The following is an 18844-nucleotide window of genomic DNA, read 5'->3' as shown; positions in this document are numbered from 1 at the left end:
CAAAAAAATTCATTTAAAAAAAACATGGGAATGTGTAATCATCTTCTTCTGGCATATTTATGCCCATCACAAAGTTCTAACTAGTTCTGAATACAGGAAATTGAGCTTGCTATTTTTGCCATGCTAAGGGTTGAAAGCAAACCTTTTCAGAATAAAGTATTTGGTCACTCAGAGTGAACAACTGTGGCATAAGCTGCTGGAAAGTAGAAATTAATACCTAATCCTATTAGTCAATAGATAGCTTTCTCCCTGCTGCATCACTGTATGTTCTTTTTACAGCATTTAATTGAATTCTTTGTTCTTACATTTTGGCAATGCAGACCTTATCCCGATGTACACGAATCACCAAAGATTGGCATATCAGTAAATCAGGTGTAGTGATGAGAAAAAGAAGACCAGTGTAATGAGGGTAATTAAGAGTAAAGAATTTGAGGAAAAGCCGCCATCGTTTGAAGTCAAAGCTTTGCCTGCAGAGCAACTCCTTGGGAAAGGATTTGAATAAGCTCCATGGAGTGAAGAGGTGCAGTCTATGTAAAAATATTCCCCATCAAAACACACTTTGAGTATTATCAGAAGAGTTCACTGGCTGAAATGGATCACGTGATTAAGATTAAGTATCAGGAGAATATAAGATCTACCCAATGTCTTGAGCATATCATGTTGTAACACATAAAAGAATCCGGGTCTACCTAGAGAATTCAGCGTTCATAATTTAACACAATCTACAGGCAGAGCTCCAGCGAAAAAGCAGAACTAGATTCTGGCAAAAAACTTGTGTTTGGTAGCTTGAAGCAATCTGCATTTATGAGGCTTGTGTCCTATAGCAACAATGTTGTTATAAACCCTAGGATTTGTGTGAGATTTAGTTTTGATAATTCTGAAATATGCTGAAAGCAAGTAATAATGTATCTCATCTCTTAAAATAGGGAGGTACATGCCTTCCTAAAATTCACACCAATTATTTTTTGTTTTAGTTATAAAATGTGGAGTACTTTTTTCTATACTGTTTGTGAACAAATTATGGCTGGCTGAAATGTGTTCATTTGTTGTTTACTGATAGTCACATGTTGTTTCTTGCCTTATTTACACACATGACCAAGAAGAATCAATGCAAAAAGTATAATTTTACCCTTTGCCATAGTAATTTCATAGAAAAAGACACTGTACAGAAAAAAAAAAAAAAAAAAAAAAAAAAAAAAAAAGGAAGAGAGAGAGGAAAAGAAAGAAAAGGCACCTTCAAGGTAACAGCAAGACATCAATTTTTTGTGTTAGAAATTAACATAATATTTTACATAATGATCCTCTTTGCTGATCATTAAAATAACGTAGTTACCTCGGCAACTGGAACATTTTGCAAATGTTATCTAGTGATACATAACACCTTCTAAAAATATGTGCAACAAATAAGGTATGAAACATTATATTTTCAATAAAAATACCTTCAATTCTATTTTTTTTTTTTTTTTTTTGAGAATATTTCAGTTTAGGATGAATTTGTTTTTAATTAAAAGTGATTTTACTTGCTCAGATCTCAAAAACCTGTTGTTGCTTCATTTCCTGACAATGGAAAACAGTAACTGGTTTTCTATTACATCTTGATTTCTTCTTTAAATGCATAATTTGTTAATGATTAGGAAATCAAATTTATTCCTAAATCAAATGTTGCATTCCTAAATAGCTCCTGGAAAATATGGCACACCAAGAAATTAACTAGTTAATTAGACCTAGAGGGCTTACCACTTTAGATCTGAATGCTTCTACTGTCATTCCAGCCCTATCGTTCTCCTTTTGTCCCTACCCATGTGAGAATGCATAACTGAAACCTAGTGTGACTGAAATGAAGCCATTGACACTGTTGACCTCTTTTCTTTTTCAAACAAACTCAGTTAACTATGTTCAAAATTGTTTTTGGCTGTCTTAAAACTAATTTTTGTGTAGAAATGATTTGCTGAAAAATTTTGCCAGGACGTAATTACCAGCACATCTCCCATTAGAGAGCAAATTGTTCCCAGGAAGGTTACTGTGTTCATATCCTCCAAATTTCTTTTTTCATTCTTCTTGGGTACTAAAAGAGTTACAGTCGTGAAACACCCTCTTCCCTCTGCCTTTGCTTCCTGTTGGCTTCTTTTCTCTCTCTGGGGAGTGTACAGAGGAATGCTTCCCAATTCCACAGGGCTTGCTAGCATTTTCCAGTGAAGCAGTGTTAAAACAATTCCTTAGAATTATGCTTAATTTTAAACAGTAAATGCAAATTAATATAAATGTGATCTACTTTTTTTTTTCTTTTGCTCATATAACTTGAATAATATCTACATTTATTCATTTCCTTATTTATTTGTTGAGTTTAACATCATGTGAGATATCAAACACATTTATCTTTTTTTATTCATGTTCATGTTGCTTTATGTGGACTCTCACCCCTGCTCAAGTTCTGTGCAGTTAATCAAGGCACTATTTCAGAATACTTTGAAAGCTGCTGATTCAGGTGTAATTTCAGTACAAAGGTGTCTGAAGACTGCTATGAAATTGGTAATTCTTAATGTATTAAAGTATTTGAACAGAACACTCCTTCAGCTGCTGAAGATCTGGTAAAAAGTCAGCTTTGAGAGAGGATCTGGCTAAATTTAAATATTCCTTTGCTAGAGTATTTCTCCAGTGGGGATAATGTGATCTTTGCTATTCAGTGTGCTCTTCTTTTTACATATCACTTTTCAGATCCATAGAAAATAATAATCTATGTTATAATCCATTATTATTATTATTATTATTATTATTATTATTATTATTATTATTATTATTATTATGGAACAGAAAAGGCCAGGCTGTGATTATCTTTGATTTAGGATAATGACAGCAAGAACTTCAAAGTACCTTTGCATAGTTTTTACAGGCTCCATCTTTACCATCCTTTTATTTGATTGAAACTGTTTTCTTGGGGAAGGTAATTGTAAAAGGCTGAGACATGAGCCTTCACTCAGGCTTTAGTCATCCATAGTTTTTGTTCCAGTATTGCTTCCAGATCCCCAGCCCCAAATCCTGAATGTCAGGATGACACTCAGGCATAAATGTTCCCCATTTTTTACCCTTGTTTGCAGTGGGCACCTGAGTGCACAACACCTGGGGCAACTGCAAGGTGTTCATTTCATTCCATGAATAGAAGAACAAATAGGATAGGATGCAAGTTCATCTCAAAGCACGCCTGCCCTAAAACATAGACAGAATTACCTATTCATCAGCAGAACACAGGTTGGGGCTTGGGCCTGTGCCTTAAAATCACTATATTGCATTAAAAGGTTTAGAGCCAATAATAAAGGTATTAATTACATCATCAAATTTTATAGCCATTCCTAAAACCTTTATCCTCTCTGGCATCTAATGAGAGAGTGCCTGCTGTTTGGGGCTGTGATTAGCTCACAAAAAGGAGAGATTAAGACCTTAGCCATTACTGAGCAGATGGATCATTACACAGGATCTTAAGCCAAGAAATAAATATTTTAAGTAAGTCACATTTGGAAGATACAAAATATTTAATAAAGCTTTAAATACCTGGAGATTAACCAGGATCTAGCTTTATGATGTGACAAGAGACATACCAGAAGATGGAATGAAGAATGTATAAGACTTTCACATTTCTCTGGTTAACAAAACTCACTCAGTCACCATGGCTGTTACCTCTCAAGAGCTTGTAGCCATAGGAATCCTATGCATGAATATCCATGTTAGGGAACTGCAGTCAGGTGACTCATATACCTATTGCTGTTTATCTAGTGTTATTCCTTCTGTTTTCTGCATTTATTGGTGTAGCAGTTGTTGGTATTTTTTGTACAGAAATAATGAGAACTGTGGGGTTTTTTTTGCTTGTATTTCTCAGTTTGGATACAAAGAAGCTGTAGATGTTGATTAAGCATTTTACAGACAGAAAAATGATGGGCTTAGTCTGAATAACTAGCTCATTACTTCACTAGCAAATCATATATATTTAAATCTAAATTGTTAGGAAAATACCAAGTAAATTTTTTACACTGCCTGTGATCTATAGTTTGATATTTGCCTGTCTTTACACAGTCAGTTTGTTTGTCCCAGAACGACTTCATGAAGTGGTTCACACTTTGACGTGACATCAAAGACAGCACTGTTAGAATAAAAATAAAAACTGAGCATCTCCGAAAACGTGCTTCACTCACAATCTTTGTTATGAGAGAGACATCACCATTTGGAAAAAAAGAGCGAATATAGAGCCATTTAGCGAGAAGGCTGAATTGAGGAGAACTATGATCTATCTCAGTAGGTGGTTTTGTATGATGAAAATGAGTTATCTCTGGAAAGAAATATTAAAATGACTATAAGTACTGTGCTATTAAGATAGGGCATTTTTGTACAGTTCCATTGATTTCTACAGATAATGTCTGCATCTTCCCTGTGAACTCTGCCTAGAATCTCAGAGTAGAAGTGCATAAATTCTCCCTCTACTTGTAAGATTTTCTAGACTATCTATACTCCTACGATATCTGTGCAAATTCATGATTATTATCTCTGCCAAAAGGGATTCAATAACTGACAAATAAATCCATGCCATCTCAATTAGACACTATTCCTGAGCCTGGTTGAGTCAGAGAGCAAAGAATCCTGAAAATCCCAGGGCATTATCCGTAAATAAATCACAGATTATAGTAGTATATACAGATGTGGAGACTACCTTCTCTCTAACAGTGTAGACATGAGCAAAATCGGATTGTGGCTTACACATAGCAATTGTGTTGTTAGGCTCCAGTGTTACAAGTTCAGCCTACAAGTCTTTTCTTCTTTCAAAAACATTGCACATTTATGTGTTCTTCTTTCCTGCTTTCATTGTTCTTTTTTTCCAGACAAACTTGTTATTTCTTTTCTAATGTTCCAGCCACTATTTTCCTTATTTTTCTTCTACATTCTGTAGTGGTCTTTTCTCATAGTCTTTGGCAATTATTTTGAGAAACATATACAAAGCCATTCTTTTTCTCCAGAGGATCATCTTCCCCACCTGTCTAAAACGGTGAATCACATACAAATTGCTCAGATGCGTCACTTTCTAGAACAATAAATCACATACAAATTGCTCAGATGTGTCACTTTTTTATTGCTCAAGAAATAATCAGGTTTGTCATATTCAAAAGTGCTATTTTTGTGCATCAGATAGAAATCACACGGCATTAGATATGACTTCTGAAACCTCCTAAAAGTATAATGCCCAAACAGATATAGCCGATATTGCTTAGATAATGGAAATTTGTTTGTATGGTGTAAACTTGGTCTACTCTTTATACATTATTTGTAATATTCATCACTGATGATCAATATATAAATAATAGACGAGGGAATAACATATATTGTTGAAATTGTCTCATCATTACGTATATGAAAGCAATGCACAAATCTTGTGATTTTTTAAATAGGTATACTAAGGTTTTTAGTCCTTGCTACAGTTCCTACTGTGGTTGTTTTTCTAGCACTAGCCAAGTTTTACATGCTTTGGAGAAATTCTGTGGATAAAGCTTTCTTCATATTGCCTGAAGATATTTTCTTACTGGTGGCTTAAGATTTTAAATAGGGAAGAAAAGTTTAAAATGTCAAGACTGAGCAACAGAAGTATTGCATGCTGCAGCTTGGCTGACGCCCATATAGGAAAATCTTGACAGTTTAAAAATAGAAACTTGTTCCATCCGTAGATTAACTTTATATCTAATCCATGTTCTGGCACATGGCACCCTACCTACATGCGCAAACTGCATACTGACTAGGACAGAGATATGGATTTACATTGAACTACTTAATTCCCATCAATTTTTAGAGTTTTAAACTGAAACAAATCTGCAAGAAATGTGTGAACATCTTTCAGACAGATTACACCAGCCAGCTGTGGGCATACTAATATTTATGGAGATACACATGTATTGAACTCAAAGTGATGTCTCAGTCCAGCCATCAGTGCAGACTGGTTAATCAACTCCCTGGAATTATCCTTGCTGACTTCTAAATGTAGTGTATTATGCTTCATTTGATCTTACTGAGCCACTTCTTAAGTCTATATTCAGTGCTGTGGATTTATACACCCAGTTTATCTCTAAAATTACTAACATATCTATCATTCACAAAAGACAACCTCATACTTTTGTGAGTCTGAAACGTGCTTCTCATGTATATGTACTTTTAATATTAAAATTTACATACAAATTATAAAACTTGCAATATCTTTTAATATGTTGGATTAGATCATGAGGAGATAGATTCTTCAGAGGCATTGTCTGTTGAATCAGGTTAAGGCAAATGAAACATTGCACTCTTGTACAAACTCCAATCCAGTCCTGCTCTTCTAAGAAAGCTGCAGTTGAAAACACTAACATTGTATTTAAGTTGAAATTGCCTTCTAATAATTTTGTTAGGATTTTATTATGGTTAAATAGATTAAGAGTTAGGTGAAACCACTACTGTGGTTGGTTTGTGTTATTTTTTGTTTGTTTGTTTGTTTGTTTTGTTTTTTAATTACAACTATCCACAGATCAGCACTTTGGCTTTGGCCACATACAGCTGGGGAAGAGGGAAAGAGGTATGTAAAAAAGGTGGCAACATTTGCTTTCCTCATTCCAAAACAATCACACCATAACTGAATCATTACGTCAAGACAGAATAGCCTGAAGCTGTCATAGAAAACATTTAGCAGGAGCATCCTTGGAAATTAAGGAGTCAACCAAATATTAGTAGTTGTAAGCCTGATTTCTTCTGTCTTGGTCATCTTCTAGGTGAGAGCTTTAAGATGGAAAGAAATACAGAGCAGTGTGCTATTCAAGGAAGTCAAGGGTTTGCCAGTAGAGGTTGCCTTAAACTTAAAATGATTTATGCCAGCTGGGGTGATGCTAAACTTCTGCAGCACTTATGAGAGGCCAGACTGCAGCCTGAAGTAGAATCAACAGTCTAAAACTACAACAGATAACAATCGTTTTGAAGACATTAAATACAAATTCATTTCTCCCTGAGGGTTTTTCCAAGAGTTTTACATCGTTGCTCTTATAGTCTTGTTTGTTTTTTAAAAAAGATACAGTATATCTTATTATTTGCTGAATGGAATACATACATACAAAAGCTGAGTGATTACAAACAACAGCTAAAAGTGATGACACTGACTTTGCAAACAAATGTAAGATATAAGAGGTGAACTATTAACCTTACAAATAGACAGTTTCTAGCTTCATTTTAATCGTGTTGTGTAAGAAATCCTAGAAATTATAGCAAAATAAATTCAGGATCTAATTTTCCTTTTCAAAAATCATCTAGAACAGGGTAAATGAAGTTGTCTTTAAATAAACAATATGCCAAAATCTGTCCTCCACAAATCATTGAAATTACTCCAGATCCTGAAAGAAAATACAAAGCCATTTAGTATTAATTTGTATAGTGGAATGCAAACATTGTAATAATTGTAATAAAACATGAGGTAACCCTTCTTTTTGACTTTTTTTTTTTTTTAAACTCCCTGCTCACTTAAACACTTTGCCAAAAATTTAATCACCAACAAAGAGATCAGTTCCAGCAATTTATAATACAAAGCCAGCAGCAGTACATGGAGTTTATTCGCCTGTCTCTGTCTGTTAGGAATTACTACAGCTGTTGATCCTTGTTATCCATCATAAAAGAAGGAAGAACAGATGTCAGTACTTTCTCTCTTAGTTATTTTTCATGATAATATATACTAGCTTAGGACTATTCTTCAAATTTTGAAAAATAATTAAACATTTCAAAATACAGGCTTGCCATTCTCTGTATGGAAATATGATGACTGAGAATCTATCTCAATCTATCATAGATACCTGCTCATAGAATCAGAGAATCAGAGAATCACAAAATCACAGAATCATAGAATCACAGAATGGCCAGAGTTGGAATGGACCTTAAGGATCATGAATCTCCAACACCCTGCCACATGCAGGGCCACCAACCTCCCCATTTAATACTAGACCAGGCTGCCCAGGTCCTCATCCATGTTCTGGCCTTGAACACCTCCGGGGATGGGGCATCCACAACCTCTCTGGGCAGCCTGTTCCTGCAACTCACCACTCTCTCTGTGAAGAACTTCTCCCTGATATCCAACCTAAATCTTCCCTCTCTCAACTTAAAGCCATTTCCCCTCATCCTACCACTATCACATTGTTCATTAAAATGATTTTTGAACTGTATTTCATTCCACTGATTGTAAAGACTACCAAGGAAGGCTAGCTTGGAAAACTGTCTGTTTGACACCTGAATTAGATGAGGTAGATAATTTGATTAGTCAGGACTCAGCATGAGTCATTTCAGCAACATGAACATATCTGCTGTTTGTTAGGAAGATTATCATAAGCTAAATACATTCTGGTCTTAAAATAGTTGTTAGTCCAGTGTTACTTGTCCGTGTTCTTACAAGAAATGTAAATGAAAAACATACGTATCTTCCTTAAATACTGTCAATTCCCAAATTATTGAGACTACAATAGAAAAAACTCATACTGTAAATGCTATTCTTCTAGATTCTAACAATTTAATATCTACAGGTTATTATACCTAATGCCAGCCACCAGTGTAACATCAGAGGAAATTCAGACATAACTGGAGGGAGAAGAAAAAGAGAAGTGTACATTTGTAAACAATAAAAATAAGGATATGCAAATCTTACATTATTAAATAGAATGTCTGCTTTTCTAAATTATATGCATTAGATTCATTGAAATTGCAAACTGCTATCAAGATCCTCATCATTCAGATACTTGATCATACCGTTATGCTCAGTGGGTGAGCAATCCCTTGGAGGTCAAATCTTAAACAGTACAAGTGTGTGCTAAGCAGAGGTTTGTAATTGTAAAATCTCTGAAAAGGGAATTCATTTATTATTACATATCCGTATGAGGTTTGGCATAACAGAAACACCACTCACCTGGTAGGAAGTCGATACACTCCTGCAATCCAAATAATTTCAGCTGCCTGACAATTTCAATTTGATGGGTGATAACAGCACGTGAAAGACAGAGCTGTACCCTGCAAGTGATCCCTATTACCTGACTTGCTCTGCCATGTGTCTTGTAGCCACCTCTGCTTCACATGAGCTGCCCCACGTCCCCATCTCATGACCGAAATGAACCAGTACAGCCCTATTAGGGCTGGCAGGACTGTGGAGCAGTGAAGATAACTGGAAGGCACACTGCGTGTTCTACAGTGTGAGTTCAGCAGCACAGCTTGGGTTGCTCATCTGAAAGCATCAAGAGCAGCTCTGCGTTGTTTGGAGATCAAAGTGTGCCATGTGATATAACGATAGAAGATACTACTGCATAAGCTATACAGAAAGCATATTTTGTTGTAGTTTTTGTAAGTTTACTGATTTAAATACAAACAATAATAATATCCATGAGGAATAACAGCAACTTAAATTCCATGAAATTAAATTTAGTAAATGAAAAATGATGCTTAATTTTTTTACATTCAACTCTCTATTAGTTTCTGGAATACCTTGGCGTGGGTATGTGGGAATCTCTGTATAAAGTGGTAAAGAATAAATGGATAATGCACTGGAAAATGAAAGATCAATTATTTTGTACTAGAGACGGAGTTCTAACTAGTCAGTGATGGTTTTTTCCTAATCCTAATTCTAGAATAAAAGTGTTAACTTCATCTTTATAGAAGAAAAAATGTCCATGTGGGCTCTGCCATCTAGGTGTTATCCCTTCATTCCTTCCAGAAGAGGAGAAGAGTTTCAGAGAAAACAAACAAACGAACATATAACAATTCAGTGGTAAAATACATTATTTTCTTCAATGAGGTTTTAGTTCAAATGTTTTAACTTAGTATGCTGAAATAAACTCCATTTTTGTTCTGAACTAATGTTGAAGTGTTAATGAGTCAGAAGTGGACAGCTACACATTTCTTGTTTTACAGAACACAACCCCAGAAGTTGTCTCTAGGATGAATATTTCACATAACCTCAACAAAGACAGAATTGAGGTGTAGAGGTAAAAATTTAAATACACGCATAAGTCAAATGGATGGAAAGCAGAGGTGCATTTATTCAGCTCCAAGGAAGAATGATAACCCATAACACAGTGGGTGAGCCATGGTCACTTCTTTATGTGATACTATACATATATTTAGCAGTAAGCATACTTACCAATGGAAGTTATGATGATATGAATAACAGTAACTGTTACAGCATAATCCCAAACCCATTCTTCCACCACCAGGGCAAACAGCAGACCACAAATGAAAAAAGTTATTTCCAATGAGATAACAAGAACTGAAAAGGAAAATAGAATATTTACTCCAAGCATAGTTTTGAAAGTCTTTTCCTCTGATGCCAAAGTAATAGCAATAGGAAGTTAAAATGTCTGAGACAAGGTTATGCAAATTATGTTTGATTAGGTCAAATATTAATCTAGTGCTTTGATTATAAGGTTTATTTCTAATTTTACCACAGACACTGCATGGGTTCTATACTGATTTACCCATAGACTTACAAAACGTTCTCTCTTTTTTAAAAAAATGTAGGGATGAGCAGGAAGAGGACCAGTGCTCTAAGTATTGCCTTGAGAAGAAATAGTGTGGAAATGTCAGAGAGACAATCTATCCAGGGTCTTTGCACATGGTACTAAATAGACTTGGTTGATACAGATGTAGGTCAACTCTTTCTTTTCCAAAACTGAGCAGTATGGCCAAGGTTTTACGTCCAGTAGGAAACTCCATAGCTTTCTTCCTGTTCTCTGCTTCACATCATGTATGTGTAGCAGTGCAACTTAAAGACACATAAGGGGAAATAGAGCAGAAAGCCATCTCTATGCGCTGAACACAGGCCATCCCTATTGATCTCATGATTCCACATCACACTGGGCTAGCAGGAGTTGACTGGGAAATGCCTGCTGGTCCTCCAGCAATACCCTGGGTGTAACAAGCAATAACAGCACACTAGTAACTCATATAATTTTCAATCTGAGGTATTTTTCTTCTTCTTTTTAAAGCACCTAGATATATTGAAATAATATTTTAACAGATTTTTTTTTTTTTTTTTTTACCATTGCAGTAATGTAATACCTAACATTACTGTAGCTCAGAGAGAACACTATTATTTTTTCACTGTGTTTAATTTATACATCTGGCAGCATTTTGTGACTCAGTTTTATTCCATTCTTTAGACAGTCAATTATTTCCTACTGTACTCTGGATCTTTCACCCAGCAGTTAGAAGAAATATAAGAACACAAAAGAAAAAAAAATAAACAACTATAAAACCACACGTGGTTAGGAAAACAGAAAATACACTTCAGAAAAAAAGTAATGTTTGACAATGCATTTTATTTCCTATTAAAATTAATTTTAATAGTATCTACTTATTTTTTTCCAATAATTTTATAACTTCAAAAGTATGCTCAATGTAAGCAGTTGTGCTGTAAGTTTTCCATTAAACTGGGCCAACAACTATAGCTCTGATCCGAGCTGAAACTTATATTTTTATTTCCAGGCTATTTTTTAAAGATATCATTCTACTTTTAGCAGGTGTGAGTGAGACTCTTGAACAAACTAATTCTCATTTGCAATGCCATTCAGAAAGCTCAGCTGTGTCTCTGTCTCCATAGCCTTTAAAGAGACCTGGTTAGGTTTTGCTGCTCCATGTTACTGCATAAGTTGGATGGAAGGCAAGACTGAATTCTAACCAGTTGCATGACACAGAGGTTATCTTTGGCACCTTATAAGCATCCTGCATCAAACTGTCTGATATAATCTTGGAGCAAAAAAGTCATGTTGAGATACAGTAATTACATCAGGGCCCTGAAAAGTAGTTCTAATGGAATATGATTAAATTTTCTTTTCCATTGCTGCAAATGGAATGTTCTTCCTTTTTCATCTGAAACCCAGATTGACACTTTACAAATATTCATGCATTTTTATCATTCTTTTTAACATGATCAATTTTCTTTTGAGCAGTTCTGATTAGCAGTTCTAATTATAGGGGATGTGGTTTTCCTTTGCAAAATAGAATGCAAGTCTAGTAAAAATTTCATGTATGCATGTAATTTTTGAAATGATAGTTTAGGAACATGAATATATTTTGAAGACTTCAGACGAAGCTGCAGGAATTTGTGTTAGGATGTGTAAAGGTCTGTTTAGGAGCTGAATTACAATAAAAATCTGAAATTTCAATATCCACTATATTCAGGCATTATCAAAGCAAAATTTCCATGAGTTGGCTGTGACCTATTCTTCAGCTTCTGAGTACATGACAGTTCATAAGAAATATGTTGTGCTGTGGAAGTTAAATTTAATAAATATTTGCAGGGACTTTTCAGAAAAGAGGTCATTATTATCTCATGAAAATGCAGCATCCTGATACAGTAATACGTTGTCTTCAAATGATCAAAATCAGAACACCTCAAGGAAATGTTTAGAAATCATCTGATTAATTAATAGCAATATATAAATGAAAAGTGAAGCAAAGATGAATAAAGATTTAAATGCAGTGTAGTTAAAATACTGGAAATATTACCATTGCTAAAAAAGCTCTAAAATATTGTCCATAAGGAAGACAAGTTTACATCCAAATATGATCTAATTTCTTGACTGACAGAAAACATAAAAACAAACTTAACTTACCTAAATAATGTGGATTAAGCCATGATGGACTTGTCTTAAAATCAAAAGGTGCCAAACCATCCAACATTTTAACCCTATGGAAATAGAATAAATACATTTAACCATAACTTTAATTTTCAATAAAAAATTAAAGACTACATGATAAATTACTGGTCCTTTTAAGATAAGATTTCAAATGGAATATTCTGGATTTTACAGGCTTTCTACATTTCATTCATGTTTTGATCTTGCCCTCGCACACAGTTTCTGTGATCTCCACTTCTATGTAAGGTACGTCTGGCTCTATACATGTTAATCAATAGTTTCCTAAGGGAAGATGATTTCTCTTTCATATTGACTATAACATCTTTCCTTTTTAATTTTTTATGTAATTGTTCTCTTATGTTCATTTACTTACAGGATGCAAGTGCAAGGAAGTATATCACAGCCAGCATTTTATATTGCTTTTGAGTATCCATTTATTAATATATGAAAGCACTGGTCACAACAACTTAATGAAGGCTTGGTTACAACAACTTATCTGAATTTGGAAAACATATTCGTGAATGCCTCCAATCTGAATGCCTCTTGTCCATAGTCACTGCTCTACCTGCTATATCCTGTATATCCAGCTGTAGCACGTGGTCATAGTAAAGGCAAGGATGTCTTACTTGAATATGGCAAAGCAAACGGAAAGGACCACATAGTACACAGTGTAGAAAACTGCCATGCATATCAACAGGTTCACCAGCACAACCTGTGAAAGAGAAAAAGACAATCTAATGCTGTGTTTACAGTACGTATATAATTGTCAAAAATAAATTCAGATTTCTGTCAAGCATAATATTTCAGAAAATATAATATTTAGCCAGAAGTTTTTGCTGTTGCTGATTACAAAAATGTTGTTAAAAGCTTTTTAGTACATTTCAGCTCCTGATGTTATAATTCATGGTTCTTTGTTTTGATGTGTATCTACTACTTAGGTATTGAATTTATTCAGAGAATGAGAAGTATATTTATTGACAGTTACTACACTGGTGACCCCTTTAAAACCATTCAGATACATAACTAGCTTAATTTTTAACTTAAAAGAGATGCTACCATGGTAATTATGTTGAAACTGTATAGAAATAAAATGTAGAAAATTGCAAGGAGTAACTAATAAGTTTTCCAGCCTCTAGAAGATATGTCACCCCAGTATTTATTTCCAAAGCTATGGATGTAGACAACTTAAGTGAGTAATAAGAGATATCTGTTAAAAACTTTTTAAAGATCAAGTGCTTGTTTATTTAAAATAAATAAATTCAAACCTCAAATTAATAACAAACTAACTAAGAGCAACAATAACAGCAACAAAAAAAAAGCATATGTGTTTTAGAAAGTAACCGCTATTTTATGATCCAGCACTAGGTCTTTAAGAGAAGAGAAACACTTAGTCTTCACTACTCATCTGAAGTTTCAGAAGTAACACAACCAGAGAAAAAACTGAACCTTACCCTGATCCCGTTCATAAAATGCCTTCAGATCTTTTCTTTTCAAATGAAGCATTATTTGCGACTCTGCTCAGCTAAGTTGGCTTCCTGAATTATCCAGACCCTAGGACTTATATTAATTTATACAGCTATAGGGTAAAATTATGTTTTAAACGTTAATATACTTCAGTAACAAAAAATAGATTCCTGCAAATGCAGAACACATTTTTGTTTATCTGGGATGATACTACGATATTCTAGCATTTTACTTGGACAACCAGGACTGGGGATTGCTGTGCATCACATTTGATTAACTGCTCTGGCAATATTGTGTGCTTACCTGAGAACGTGAAACTGAAGATGCTTACTACAGTCCGTTAGAGTAGTAACTAAAATCAGTTTGGCTTGCATTTTCTCAGTTTAGCTGGGGCTTTATTGCATCATATTTCTCTTTCTTCTAACTAACTAAAGCACTGGAACAAGTTGTCCAGAGAACTGGTGGATGCCCCATCTCTGGAGACATTCAAGGGTCTTCCTCTTCCATATGTGTTCCACCTTTCCCCTACTGTAGCTTTTTTCCCCCATTTTTTATCTGAATATTCTTAAGCTTAGATTTCACTTCACATACTTTTCTTTCCTTCATGCTGCTACTATTTGAAGTGTGCCCTGTTTCATTTATATTTTTAATGATCCTTTATGTTCTGACTTTAACTGGGCACTCTTACGAAATTCAAAGATGTTATGAAAACCTGATACCTTGTGCCACAATGGAAGTCTTTTCTTAGTAATTATTTCACATTTTCATATTCCTGAGGTCCAGCAAAACTTAATACGTAGTAATAAGTCCTCTTTCACTGTACATTGGTGTTTTTTCTTCAGACATAGACAACAGTTGTTTAATTTCTCTTTGTATTTATCTTGTTCTTCAATGAAAGATTGAACATGAACACTATTAACAGCAACATCTTCACTGCAAAAAACTTTACAGATGGCCCATAATAAGGGCCATCATGATCATTCTGATCCCTTACCTACCTATTCTGGTGCCTTTAGTTACCAATAACTACTTAGGAGAAGCTAAATCCATTTCAGCTTTTACTGTATCTCCTCCACTTAACTTCAAAGTAAAAGCTGAGTGGCAAAAAATGCATTCTTAATAATGCATTAGAGTGGTTTGTATAACATTTACTCAACGTATCTATACCTTGTGCATGATAACTCATCCTACCTTAAAGAATTCAAACTTCTGCTTTCAAGAAAACATCCATATCCGTCTTGCTGTAAATTCCATGAAAGGAAGGGAGAGGAAATCTAAGCATGGAGTGAAGTGCCTTTCCTATGAAGACAGATTAAAGGAACTGGGTTTGTTTGGCCTGGAAAAGAGAAGTCTGCAGGGAGACCTCATTATGGCTTCCCAATATTTAAAGGTAGTTTATAAACACAAGGGAAATCATCTTTTTGAATGGGTAGATAGAGATGGGTTAAGGGGGAATCGTTTTAAACTAAAGGAGGGGAGAATTAGATGTCAGGGAGACATTCTTCACTGAGAGAGAGGTGAGGTGCTATAACTTGTTGCCCAGAATAGTTGTGCCCCATTCCTGGAAGTGTTTAAGGTCAGTCTGGATGGGGCCTTGGTCAATCTGATCTAGTACTTGATCTAGTGACGGGCAATCCTGTCTGTGATGGGGAAGTTGGAATTTGATGATGCTTGAGGTCCCCTCCACCCCAAGCCATTCTATGATTCTATGATTCATGGCCGTGCTTTTCCCTGTCTAATTATTTTTACTTTCATAGAATCACAGAATCACAGGGTTTCGAAGGGTCCTCAAGAGATCACTGAGTCCAACCCCATGCTAAAGCAGGTACCCTACAATAGGTTGCACAGGTAGGCATCCAGACAGATAGTAGAAGTATAAGGACATGGGAAGTACAAGTATGCAGTACTGAAGGATCCAGCAGCACATGTTTTGAAGTCTATTGAGTCAAAGGTTGTATCTGTGTCATCTTAATCAGATTTCCTTCCATTATTTTTTCCAACTGTCTTTGTCTAGAATATCTAATGAAAAAACGTACCACAATTTAATTCTGAGTGTTTCAGAGAGGACCTTAAACCTACTGAATAGTAATCTGAATAACTAGTTTGTGAAATATCCTCTACTTCTTATGCCATCCAAAACAGTGACTGTTTTGTTCCTTTCTTACGTTTTCCTCTGTTATTCCTGATTGTTTCTAACTCTGCATGGTCCTATGTGTCAGACACCTAAGATGACACTTTCTCACCTAAGTCCCTCTAGATATGAAATCTATACTTTATCAGTGTCTGCTATTTTTTAAATCTTATTTTTTAAATAAAACACAATTCTGAGTGAAGATTTCAATTTAAAAAAAAATAAAAAACAAAAACACAATGCAAGCCAGTTCTGAAATGTAATTTTCATTTATATTTAATTTGGTAAAAGCTGCTGAAAAATCAGTCCTTATTCAAGGAGGCAGTGTCTCTGAAAAGAGCTACAGATGAACATTAGCTCAAGTTAATTCAGTTTTAGGAGCTTCCCTTACCATTGTGTGACACAAAACAAGCCCTTAAGGCTTTATGTTTTAAGGTGGGAGAATATGAAGATAAGTGAGGAAGAAGTATTACCTCTGAGCATAGGATTAGGGAACATAAAGCAGCATCCAATTTAGCATCAGCAATTTTTTAAGTATGTTAAGAAATGAAGAAGGTGCAGAGAAGAGCCATAAAGGAGAGCTGATGGCTAGAAATGCTTTTTTCATTAGGACTACAACTCTAAAGAGGTCAATCTGTTTAGCTCTGAGGGCTGATTTGATTATGATGGATAAGTACCTTTGCAGGCAGAAAATACCAGGTACTTAGGGGCTCTTTAATCTATCAGAAAAGCCATATGAAGTAAACAGCTGCAAGTTATAGCTAGACAAATGGCAAAGATACATTAAAGACATTTTTAACTGTAAAGGCAATTAGTTAATGGAACAAACTGCCTTTGGAAATAATGGATTATTTATAGAAAAACCAGGTGCCTTTCTGGATGAAGCTTCACTTGGATATCCCCAGTGTTTACTTCTGGCCACGTGATAAATAATATACTTATAGAACCGTCTGATACTGATGGAAGTGTGGACCATTTTGCAAACAGTTTATATTATTTTTATGTTGCTAGATATGAAAAGTGAAAGTACATCACTGTAGCTGTGCCCCAAAATTACGGGAACAGTAGGCAAGAAACCCATTGTACCTGTACAAACCAGTATTTGTCAATATGTAAATGTCCAGGAAAGTTTCTACTTTTATATTGCTATTATTTCACTAAAGCAAAATAAAAATGGAGAATGATTAGTGTCTTGTCAGCTCGTTTTCTTGAGGGGAAATTATAGCTTTCCCATGTCCTGTATCTTTACTATTATTCCAAATGGCAATTGGCTAAATAATTTATGTGATCTTTTCTTTTCATTGATGAACTCCATGGCCACTGCAGTGTTCACTGACTACAGTGTTACCTGCAAGTAACATGCTGCCCCTTCTGCCCTGAAAGTATCTCTAAATATTAGCAGATGAATCTATGGCACATTTTGGGTGAGAATCGCTTTCATTTTATTTCTCTGAGCAGATGCATGTTTCCTGGAATTCTCCTTTATCTGCCTCCTGTAAGCCTTATCTGCTCCAGATGCAGATTTGTACTGTAATAAAAGTGGTAGAACAGGACTGAAGTGAAAATAACAAGGCTGAAGAAAGACTGTGAGCTGATGGCCTATTGACCTCTAATTACAGTAGGTAAATTCCTGGCCTCTCTTGAAGTCAGTGACAAACTTGTTTTGGCTTCAAAGGCCTGGGATTTTTCTCTCTGTACCCAGAATATTAGTCCCTGTCTAAGTGACACAGTGAAGTATTAGAGTGCTTTGCCCAGTCAAAGAAGCTAAAGAAAGACATGCAGCTCAGTGCTAAGAATATGATCCAAAGTGAATAACATGAAAATTGAAACCCTTTGAAAAATTTCCAGTTGTATCGCATTCCATTTTTTTAACCTTTCCACTGAAAATTATATATATTTTTTGAATATCAATATATATATTTTTTCAAACTTATTTTTTTTCCCTTTCTAAACCCTCAAATATTTCAAAGAGAGAAATACAAATTAAGAACTACAGAGTCATTTATTATATGCCAAAGGCATTGAAAGAATTTCAGAAATATAGCAGTGTCATTAAACTTCGGATAAAATTCCAAGATTATATTTCATACATGCACCACTCCATATATCTTGAAATCCTTCTAATAAAATATACTTTTCTGTACTTATTACCAGCCCTATTGGATAAGATCTCCTTTGCAGTTTACTTTTTAGAAAAAGAACATTAAGAAGTACTCCATATGAATGAAAGCAACTGCTTTTTCAAGATCTGCAGGAGCTGACTAACTCTAAATACTACTATTACTCTAAGTACTACAGCACTATACACACTCAATTCCCTTTACCTTGGTTTCAGCAGTTTTGACCTTGAGAGCCATGGACACATGATGAGTGAAAGGAAGTGTTGTTGCAATACTTCTTATGCCAATATCAACAGAAAGAAGCAGCTGTTTTTAACCCCAAAATACATTCTTATAGGTAAGTACAGGACAGAGTGAGGTAAGTTGATTGGATTAAACTGAATTGAGACAGAAGCCATCTGTGAGATAACTCTAAGCTGCTGAAGACCAAACAGAAAATCCTACTCACTGATTTAATGCTGATACATTTG

The 18844-nt window shown here is 35.0% G+C and overlaps 1 protein-coding gene across 1 annotated transcript; it reads right to left on the bottom strand.

Annotated features, from left to right (window-relative positions):
• Window positions 1-7290: 7290 nt before the first annotated feature.
• TMEM244 (transmembrane protein 244) lies at window positions 7291-18611 on the bottom strand. The gene is made up of 6 exons (XM_031614269.2): window positions 18579-18611; window positions 13286-13371; window positions 12636-12709; window positions 10163-10288; window positions 8569-8613; window positions 7291-7385 (listed from the first exon to the last, which is right to left on the bottom strand). Exons 1-6 carry the CDS (start codon window positions 18609-18611, stop codon window positions 7291-7293), a joined length of 459 nt encoding a protein of 152 aa, XP_031470129.2.
• Between the last annotated feature and the right edge of the window lie 233 nt (window positions 18612-18844).

Source organism: Phasianus colchicus, chromosome 2, assembly GCF_987193195.1.
Source record: "Phasianus colchicus chromosome 2, bPhaCol1.hap1.1, whole genome shotgun sequence".
In the NCBI taxonomy this organism is placed as follows: domain Eukaryota; kingdom Metazoa; phylum Chordata; class Aves; order Galliformes; family Phasianidae; genus Phasianus; species Phasianus colchicus.
The sequence above is the reverse complement of the archived record's forward strand: the minus strand, read 5'-3'. Positions and strand labels throughout refer to the sequence as shown.

Coding starts and splice junctions, on each gene's coding strand:
- TMEM244 (XM_031614269.2), bottom strand. CDS start 18,611: ATGGCTCTCAAGGTCAAAACTGCTGAAACCAAG. Junction 12,710..13,285: donor GTTTGCTTTGCCATATTCAA/GTAAGACATCCT, acceptor CTATTTCCATAG/GGTTAAAATGTTGGATGGTT. Junction 8,614..10,162: donor TATCATCATAACTTCCATTG/GTAAGTATGCTT, acceptor TTCTCCCTCCAG/TTATGTCTGAATTTCCTCTG.